Source organism: Staurois parvus, unplaced genomic scaffold (assembly GCF_062004578.1).
Source record: "Staurois parvus isolate SC_StPar_1 unplaced genomic scaffold, SC_StPar_1.0 ptg000006l, whole genome shotgun sequence".
NCBI lineage: Eukaryota > Metazoa > Chordata > Amphibia > Anura > Ranidae > Staurois > Staurois parvus.
In genome coordinates, this window is record NW_028317802.1 from 12,602,639 (window position 1) to 12,612,986 (window position 10,348).

At 41.4% G+C, this 10,348-nt stretch overlaps 1 protein-coding gene across 1 annotated transcript in view; it reads right to left on the reverse strand.

The window, feature by feature from the left end:
- The window catches only part of IK (IK cytokine), a 56,255-nt gene extending 45,909 nt beyond the window's left edge, over positions 1–10,346 (reverse strand). The window contains exons 1-5 of the mRNA XM_089661244.1: positions 10,225–10,346; positions 2,972–3,035; positions 1,864–1,956; positions 1,671–1,730; positions 321–488 (exon numbers count right to left, since the gene is read on the reverse strand). Of these exons, the coding sequence (XP_089517370.1) occupies positions 321–488; positions 1,671–1,730; positions 1,864–1,956; positions 2,972–3,035; positions 10,225–10,240 (401 nt within the window). The 5' untranslated portion in view covers positions 10,241–10,346. The remainder of the gene's footprint in view (positions 1–320; positions 489–1,670; positions 1,731–1,863; positions 1,957–2,971; positions 3,036–10,224) is intronic.
- Positions 10,347–10,348: the final 2 nt, after the last annotated feature.

The window sequence follows — 10,348 nt, forward strand, 5'->3', positions numbered from 1 at the left end:
AAACCTTTTCCTAATCTATATGAATGCAAAGTAACAATTCTGGTTGGAGTTTGGCTTTTGTAATTTCGTTCAAAATACAAACTACCACAGCTGTATTGCAGCAAAACAACTTAAACTGCTGCTTTTGAGTCCACTCACAGAGAATGTACTTCAATACACTTGTGGACTACCCAGTGCTGAATTAACAGCTGTATGGAGTCATCATTTGTGTAATAAATTCTGCTACTTCAGATTAGCAGGATTCATTTTATTGATTTCAAATTGTAAAGGAACTTTACATTCATGAAGCAAAAATGTACAAACTGTTCTTAGCAACTTACGCTTCAGCTGTAGGGCCTACAGCTCGGTAATTGGCTGTTGTGCTGATAAGTTCTGTTTCTTCATAGTCCTTGTTGACTCCATCACGTCGTTCCTTGGCTCTGTCTCTGTATTTCTCTGCCAGTTCCCTCTCCCGCTCAATTTCCTGCTGCCGCAACTTCGCATAGTAGCTGTGTATAAGAGAACAGGGATGTCAGAGCTGCATGACAAAAATGACTACCTGGAACTCTGCATAATAAATACATCTACCAACAACTGAGCTAGAAATTGTATTTTGTGACACAAGTAGAAAAACTGTTTTATATGATATTCTTTAGCATAACCAAATTTTCATGATCTGTATTTGAAAACTGGTAATACTGCCATCTTGAAATTTTTTTTTAATATGTTCAAAGTGTAATAAAATCAAAATATACCTTCATAATGTGGGGTGGCATTAAATTAGTGACTGCATACAAAAGAATCTATATATAAAAGACTGGTATGAAAAAGTACCTGTAACTGATGTTTTGATTAGCACAATTAAAATAAATACTAGGACCTACTTCCTTCTATTACTTTTTATTTATTAAAAACACAAGAGTAATGGAATTTTTCCTCAGGACACTTCACATTACTCTTGCCTATATTTGTCTCCCTATTCATTATAGAACCTCATTTTGCTGGGAGGTATATTCGTATATCTTATAGAAAGCAACACACTATGACTGTTGATCCCTCTCTGCTCTCATGAAATGGGTAAAAGTATAAGGCATCATGCACACTGGATGTTTTTACAGCTGCTCCTAGGGGCATCTGGTGTTTTTTCCTCCTGCCCCTAAACCCCACTATATGTTAGCCTATGTGTCCATGCACACAAACTTTTAGAGGTGTTTAGTGGTGAGAGAATTTACAGGCAGGAAAAAAAAAAAACAACATCGCCAGTGCATATAAGAGTAGCAGAGTTTTGGCATAAAAAAAACACGGCGCTGCCAAAACATATGCAAATGCGTCTAAACACCCGTTAATGCTAGGCACGTTTAGCGCTTGAGCATTCATTTCAATGGCCAGAATTATTTATTCTGGCCAATGAACTGAATTAATGTCCAAACGCTTGATGCGACTAAACGCGCCTCAACATGTTACACTCTTTTACAAGCGTCAAGCTTTATTTTGGCAAAAAAGCTGCTGCCAGGTGGAAAGGCTTCTAGGACAGCTAAGAAAATGTCCTGTGTGCATGAGGCCCAAGACCTTTTACATAGACTGTATTAAGTGATAATAATATGCAAGATAATTAAATCATGTTGCTGCACCTAGCAAGTACCAACCTATTTCAACTGATCTGTAGAAAGACAACAAATCTTAAACTTTACCTTTTTTTCTTCCTTCTACGGGCAGCTGGATCTTCATCCTCATTATATTCACGTGGCATTCTAAAAATGATAAAATATGCTGACAGGTTAATACTAGTTAAACAGCATAAAAAGTCTTAAAATAATCTGTTTTCCAAGCGAGGTCAAATTAAATAGGCAGTTTATGACCTTTCACAACTAAGAAAATACTTACTCATGATGGCGAGATTTAGTAGGGGGCGCAGAAGATGGAGTAGACCGAGGGGTCATAAGAAGTTTACGGAAATCTTCATTTGTAAGTTTTGACCTACAAGAAACAAAAGAATATGTGAAAAAAAGGGACATGAAAACTCAAAAGGAATTATATGTTGGCCAACCTCTAATTTTTTATGTTTTAGAGGAGAAAACAGGGGAATAGTGGGATAAGGCTGCAAAAACACACTAAGCCTGGGTTCACGCTATGTGGTGCGGGTCGCCACATGTAAGTCGCACAGGAATCGCAGCACATTCCTATGCAAATTACATGCAAATGCATGTGCAGTGCGATTTGAGCAATACACTTTGTATGGCTCAAATCATATCGCATCCGCACCAAAAAGGTGCAGGACCCTTTTTTAAATCCACACCTGAATCACATTGCATGGGTGTTCTCACATCGCCTTTTGCGATCCATTTCGGGGTTTCATTCATTTATCACTGACAACCACACCAGATCGCATTAACTCGATGCGATTGCAATGCGATACAGGAAACGGACAGAATTCCCAGCATCTCCGTCACCATATTGGTGTAAACCAGGTCTTAAGCAATTTTTTTTTTTTTAGTGTGAGCAGAGTGGAGAATAGTTGAAATTTCTAGCATGTTATATTTGTGCCTGTAATCAATTGGGAAGAATTTCCCCTCTCCTTATGATGCTTGTACAAGAAATGGTGGGATGCAGACATTACCAGATCAGGAAGGCACAGGTAACAATACAAATATTGTCAGTAGTTCTAACCCTTTCCCCTCTATACTAAAAAGGTGGTTTTGTCTGTTTATCTATTGAGCAAAATAAAGAGGCCAAACTGAGCCTACAACTCTATCAAACCTAAATTCTGTCATATTGTAAAATTAAAATATATAGTCAGTATAACCTAACACTCTGTTCCCGTGCCAATGTATGTTTCCTTTAGATTCATTCCGAACACGAGACACACTGCTGCATCATGTTAGGTGCTATCTCAAGGTTCCTGGGCAAACTGACTAATAGCTTTACAAGAGTTTCCAGTGCTGGAATAAGTATTAGTGAAGACAAATCACCCTATACTTGGTCTAATACTTACTGGAATGAATGCAAATCTTCCACATCATGGCCATCAGGAGCCAGAGGATTGGAGAACAGCTCACCTGGAATTTTAAGAAAGAAATGTAGTCATTAAACATACAGTAATAAAGAGAGATCACATACATAGATCCTTCTGAAAAAAAACCCATCTCCTACATATTGGGGTTTGTCTACTAAAGCAGGGGAGTGCAAAATCAAGTGCACTTCTATATAGAAACCAATCAGTTTCCAGGTTTTATTGTCAAAGCTTAATTGAACAAGCTGAGGTTAGAAGCTGATTGGCTACCATGCACCGCTCCACAGATTCTGAGTCCTCCAGTTTTAGTAAATCACCCCCTTGTCTTTCAGGGAAGATCATCCCAGGAGTCTATAACTTTTGTAAATATTTATTTTAAATATACATTAAAAAGGTGTTTTAAAAATGTTGATTCTGTGGACAGTTTGTAAATTTATAGTTACATGGAGGTCAGCTATACTTTATTAGATAAGTGGACTAGTCAAAAAAACAGGTGCACCATATGAAGTTTATACTTTTTGTCACATCATTTCCCTGCCGACTCAACTTATAAAAAAACAGGTGCGGGGGAGCACAAAACATTCTTTCCTGCTCCCCACGGAGTAACGCTCAGTGTATGATTGGCCAATCACCCCATCCCATCTGCTGTCACATGAGGTGTGGGTTGCATACATCGCCTTGTGCAAGTTTAACTTCATGATCACCACACAGCAGATTGCAGTGGTGAGCATGGGTATGTAAAGGTTGCTATCAAGTGACTCTTGCTTTGTCAAGTTATAAAAAAAAAAAAAAAAAAAAAAAAAAAACAGAATAGCTTTAAAGGTTTTTCTTTTTTTCTTAGTTTGGTATACATTAGGGAGGAATCATAATATGTGGCAGGCTTAATGTCCATCATGGAAATGAACTAAATAAAAAGGGACATTAAATGTGGAATTAGGCTTTAACAATCATTTAAACCAGAGTTCAGCTTAAAGGAAAACATTTTGTTTTCACCTGTATGTAAACCTAAAATCTATTCTTCAGCACGCTCAGCTGAGTACAGTTCTTGTAAGCAAATCATTTTCTGTGATTCTGTCGCAAAGGTTCTTACCTGGAGATCCTACCTCGAACAGCACTTTTCTGTTTCAGGCTTACAACATTATGCCACTGCCTCTAGCAGCGACTTTAGCAGCCTAACATGCACACTTCCTTCATGTGCCAATTTGGCAGGCAGCTCAAAGGCCAACAGAAGTAGTGTGCACGACACATTACAGGAGATCAGTTGTTCTGTGGCATCAGCACTTAAAAATTTTGTGGTGGATGTAGGTGAGGCCATATGTATGTTGCCATGATTTAGCACCAGAAAATTAAAAGGTAAGCATGATACATTTCCCGTTATTAAACCCCCAAAAAGTAATAGTTACAGCAGCTGACCTCAATACTTACCTTGTCCAAAGATTCCCACCTCAGGTTGCCCGCTCCCAGTGTGGCTCCACTACCCTGCAGGGTCTCATGGAGACTCCAAAGAGACACTATGATGCTGCCTGTGCCAACATACATGGGAAGAAAATAGCAAAAAAACTGGTCTTGTGTAAAGAAAACAAAAAATGTGCTACAAAAAATATAGTAGAGCTGCGGCTCTACTATATTTTTCACAGTCTAATAAAATTACACTGTGTCAAGCCGCACTATAACTTCTTTTAAAACACAACTTATGCTTATAGACTTTATTCATTAAGAATAAGCTGTGTTTAGAAGAAGTTATAGTGCAATTTGACACAATATAACATACATGGGCAGACAGGGAAAATTTGACTGGGCACACAAGCGTGGTGGTGCGTGGAAATATGGGATATGTATTCCCAAGGAAGGGGATCATGGAGGAATTCTTTAAAGCAGGGCTTGACAAATTTGCTTTGAATCTAGGAGCCACCTAAAAAAGTTAGGAGCCAGTTTTTTTTAACCACTTGCCTACTGGTTACTTTCGCCCCCCTTCCTGTCCAGACCAATTTTCACCTTTCAGCGCTGTCACACTTTAAGCCCTTGTTCACATCTGTGCAGTCGAGAGCCCATTCATTTGAATAGACTCCAGTACACCGGGACATGCAGAGAAGTCCCTGTACTACTTTACAGCCCGCACGGGAACCGAGGTTCCCAGTACAGTTGCGATTTTCAGTGCGGGTGGTGTGCTATTAGAAATAATGGCACCCACCTGCTGGTCCCACATTCCTCTGTGTGGGTGGTGCGGCTGCAGGTATTTGTGCTGGTCCCACAGCGGCACCACCTGCACAGATGTGAACCAGGGGTAAAGGACAATTGTGTGGTCATGCAATACTGTACCCAAATTAAATTTTTATCCTTTTTGTGAGACAGACAGAGCTTTCTTTTAGTTGTAATTAATCACCACCGAGTTTTTTATTTGTACTAAATACATGAAGACTAAACCCTCCCCCCCAAAAAAAAACACCTTTTCCTTCAAATAAATAATTTTTCTTTACTCGTGTGCAGTGATGGGGCTGCACTGATGAGGCAGCACCGATGAGGCGGCACTGTTTGGATTGCACGGATAGGTGGCCACACTGGCTTTCATGCCCCAAGGTAAGGCTGAGAGTCTCCCCAGAGCAGCAAATGTCACTAAGAGCCGCACAGGGGACACTTCCTGCCAGCTCCGCCTCTGACCCGCCACTTTTAATAATGTACAGCCCCGCATCTCCCCTAAGTCGCCCTTCGCATTCCCGCAGCTCCCTGCCCTTACAGCGGTGCTCCTCCCTACTCCTCAGCCTCACACAGCAGTGACACCTGCAGGCTGCCCAGCAATATTGCACCTGGCTGTGCTCTCTTATGCTACACCACTGGGGCTGACAACAGCCTAAGCGTCAGGCCATATTTTCTAGTCGCCATGGCGACATGGTGCCCGAGGCTTGTCAAGCCCTGCTTTAAAGTGAGGAGTGTGCCCTCCCCAACTTGAAGTACAGAGAAGCAGCACATAGGGACCAAGAGGCTGCAGTGGCAAAGACAACAAACTGAAAGGGTTTTTGCACTTTTCTTTAAGGTAGCATGTATTGTCATCAACTCAGTTGGTTAACAGAAATGTAATTATGTTAAAAAAGAAAAAAAAAAAAAAAGTGTGAAGCTTTAGTACTACTCTAAAGTAATAGTAAAGGGGACAATTTTTTTTTTTAATAAAAAATTTGTTGCACAGAGCAGTTGCTTAGCTACACTTTTTCAGTCCCCTGCCAGCACTGTCCGCTTCTCCTTCCTCAGGGTGCACCCTCAGCAATTCATGTACTATGGAAGCACTTGTGCGAGCGCACTCCCGAACCAGGCTGTGTTTATCCATAGACACGCGAAGCACCAATAAACCTCAATCCTACTCTTCTCCATAAGAGCTTGACCTATGGCTTCTGCTGCTTTCAGTGTTTCCTGTGAGACCAGGAACGGAGAACAGTAGCACTGCAGCCGGGACAATGCTGGATCGATGACTCAATCAGCTAAGTGTTTAGGAATGGGGGTGGGTAGATTAGGTAATGGAAAGTGCAGATGATGCATTAAAGTGGTTATAAAGTCAAAATGTGTTTTACTTTAAAAAGGAGACGTACAGCCAAGGCTTTTTTGGCTCTACTTCTCTTGTGGATCACAGGAGTACAGCACTCCTGTGACCCGTTTTCAGCTGACAGCGGACTGAAGTCCGCTGCCGGCTGACGTCACACAGCTGGTCCAGGCTGGGGAAAGATCCCGACTTCAAGGTCAGGATCCACCCCAGAGTCTGCAGCATCACCTAGCTCAGCCTCTCAGAGCTTCAGCCTCTAAAGAGCACAGCCATGCAAAGCAGAGTGATTCACAGACACAGGACATAGTGAAGCAGCACACAGTTAACCCTTTGACTACCCCTAATGTTAACCCGTTCCTGCCCAGTGCCATTACTACAGAGTCAGTGCTTTTTTTTTTTTTTTTTTTTTTTTTTTTTTTAAGCACTGAGCACTGTATTGGTGTCACTAGGGATGTCAGTGACACCAAGTCAGATCCCTCCAGTGTCAAAATACCCACCACAGTCCAGATATAAAGTCGCTGATCGCCGCCACTACTAGTAAAAATATTTAAAAAAAAAAAAAAAAAGGCACAGTATATATTCCACCATTTGTAAACGCTATAACTTTCACATAAACCAATGAATTTACACGTATTGAGATTTTTTTTTTTTTTTTTTTTAGCAAAGACATGTAGCAGAATATATTTTGGCTTAAATTTATGCCAAAATTTGATCTTTTAAAAAATTTTTACTGGACATGTTTAATAGCAAAAAGTAAAAAATAATTTTTTTTTTCTGCAAAATTTTTATAGCGCAACAAATAAAAAAAAGCTGCACAGGCGATCAAACATCAAAAGAAAGCTCAATTCGTGGGAAAAAAAGGCCGTAAATTTAATTTGGGTGCAGCGCTGCATGACCGCGCAGTTTTCAGTTAAAATAACGTAGCGCCATAATGCAAAAAATGGCCTGGTCATGAAGGGGGGGGGGGGAAATCCTCAGGAGGGCAAGTGGTTGAAAAATAAAAATTTTAAAAAAAAAAAATCACCCCTGACCCCCTTCCCGTGTACAAAGGTGAATGCAAGTGTTGGTTCCGTGTCAGTATGTAAACAGAGATTGCACCATGCATGTGAGGTATCACCATGAATGTCAGATCGAGGGCAGTAATTGTAGCACTAGAACTCCTGTGTATATCTAAATTGGTGACCTGTAAAAGGCTTCTAAAGCATCACCTATCGATATTACAAATGTATGTACTTTGTCACCATTGCACGGGCATGTGCAATTTTAAATCATGTCATGTTTGGTATCCATTTACTAGGCGTAACATCAACTTTTATATTTTGTCAAACAATTAGGCAATATATTGTTTTTTTGTGTGTCAAAATTCTAAAAAGTGTATTTTTCCCAAAAGATTTGCATTTGAAAAAAATTGTGTGGAAGGGGCATGTAAGGGAGGAAATATTATAAGCTCTGTATTGGATAGATTCATTTTTAGAAAGTGGTGTGACATCCAGGCTGATATGTCTGTTAGTAGATTAGTGATGCATGATGAGACTGATGGAATGAGATGAGGGGTAAAGAGACAGATGTGGGTGTCATCAGCATAGAAATGGTATTGAAAGCTATGGAAGGCAATCAACCTGACCAAGAGAAGCGGTGTAGAGTGATAATAGGAGGGGTGCCAGAATAGAACCTTGAGCAACCCCAATGGAGAAAGGTAGAGGAAGTCGAGTTGTAAGTGACACTGGTAGGATGAGAACCAATGAAGAGCACAGTCACTGAGACCAAAGGAGTAGAGTTTTTTGAGGAGAAGAGATCGGTCCACTGTGTCAAAGGCAGCAGAGAGGTCCAGGAGTACAGAATAGCGTCCATTGGTTTTAGCTGTTAGTAGATTGTTTGTAAGTTTGAGGAGAGCAGTTGTCGTGGAGTGCTGGGAGCAAAATCCAAACTGAAGGGGATCAAGAAGGTTATTCTCAGTGAGACAGTTGCTCAGCTGGTTGTAGACCAGGCATTCAAAGAGTTTGGAGGAAAAGGGGAGTAAGGAGATGGATCGTAGGTTAAGATTGGTGGGGTCTAGTGAGGGCTTTTTAAGTATGGGGGTCACTAGTGCATGTTTTAGAGAATTGGGGAAGATGCAAGAAGAGTGGGAGAGACTGAAGGTTGAGTTAGAGTGTAGGATAGAACCAGAGGGTGACTTTAGCATTTGCGACAGAACAGGGTCCAGGGGGCACGTGGTTAGGTGGGCATTAGAAAAATGTTTAGCAACCTTGTCTATAGTAGTGGGGTTGAATGCGGGAAGTAGCGATTGTCCCTGTGGACGTGGAGTGTTAAGTAGGGGAGGTATCTGTGCATCAGAGATCTCCTCACGAATTGTATCGATTTTCTTTTTGATAAGATTGGCAATCTCCTGAGCAGTGAGTTAGTGGGTGGAGGCAGTGGAGGATGAAGAAGAGAGTTGAAGGTAGAGAAGAGTTGATGGGGATTGGATGAGAAGGTGTTAATGAGAGTAATCAAATAGGTCTGCTTGGTAGTTCGGAGGCAGGAATAGTATTTCTGGAGGGCAGATTTATATTGGTTGAAGTCTTTCTGAGACTTAGTCTTACGCCACAGATGCTCAAGAGCGAGGCTATGTTTTTTTTAAACCTCTGGTGTCATCTATTTGCCAAGGTTGTAGGGGTCTGGGACTGACTGTGTGTGTAGTGTGGGGGGCGAGCTTGTCTAGGGAGGATGATATTGAACTGTTTTAGACACAAGTGACTAGATCTGGGCAGGACAGAGATGATATTTTGTCATAGAGGTGGTCAGTAGAAGAGAAGGGTTGAGGTGGCGAAGGTTTCTATAGGTAACTGTTAGGTGGTTGGAGGAAGAGGAGGTGGAAGACAGAGAGAGAGAGTGAAGCTAATAAAGTGGTGATCAGAGAGTGGGAGAGGGTCGTTAGAGAGGTTGCATGAAGTGCATAGATAGGAGAATACAAGGTCAAGGGTGTTGCCATTGGAGTGAGAAGTCTATATCCATTGCTTCAGGCTAAAAGAAGAGTCTAGATATATAAATATAAACTGCTAAATACCTTTTCTTATCAACAGTATATAGCAGTCTTGTGACTTCTATCAGTGTCCAGCAGAGCACTGGTTAAAGCCTGAAGGAGGACTTTTCATTCTCCCCAGATTGTCCTATGAGGCTGCATGACCCCTGACTCTCTGTCTGGACAGTGCTCATTGGCCCTGTGCTGATCACATGCACCCTCCCAAAGGAAAATAAACTCTAGTAATTCTCAAATTGAGCATGTGCAGCTTACCCCCAAGGCTCTGTTCTGTAAGCACATGGTTGGGGACAGTAAAAGGGGGAGGATCAGAGAAGTCAGGATTAAACAGCCTTTTTGCACAATGCGGAGGATTAACCCCTTAGTGGCTTCACAGTGAGTATAACAAGCATGCTTTGTTGCATATACAGACTGGTTTTACTGTTGAGTGTTTAGGAACACTGTATACCACGAGGTTTTGATGCCAAACACACTGAGCCATAGATGTTAGGCTTACATAGACTTTAAGGCAGAGGAATGAAGTAAAGGAGGGTAACGCTATGCATATACGTGTGTTATACTTCAATGCACACACTCCGATACCGAGCACCCTTGTTTACTGTATGGAGAGCTCCCCTGTCCTCTACACACCCACAACACAGTATACCGCTCCGTTCAATAACATTAGCACTCATATTTACTACTTACTGTCCCTCTCAGGCATCTTTGCAGTCGTATCAACAGCAAACCGGAAACAGGAAGTACCACAGCGTTTCCCAAGATTCCCCGAACACGGACACGACCACCTGCAAGCACGTGACCTGCAAAAAGC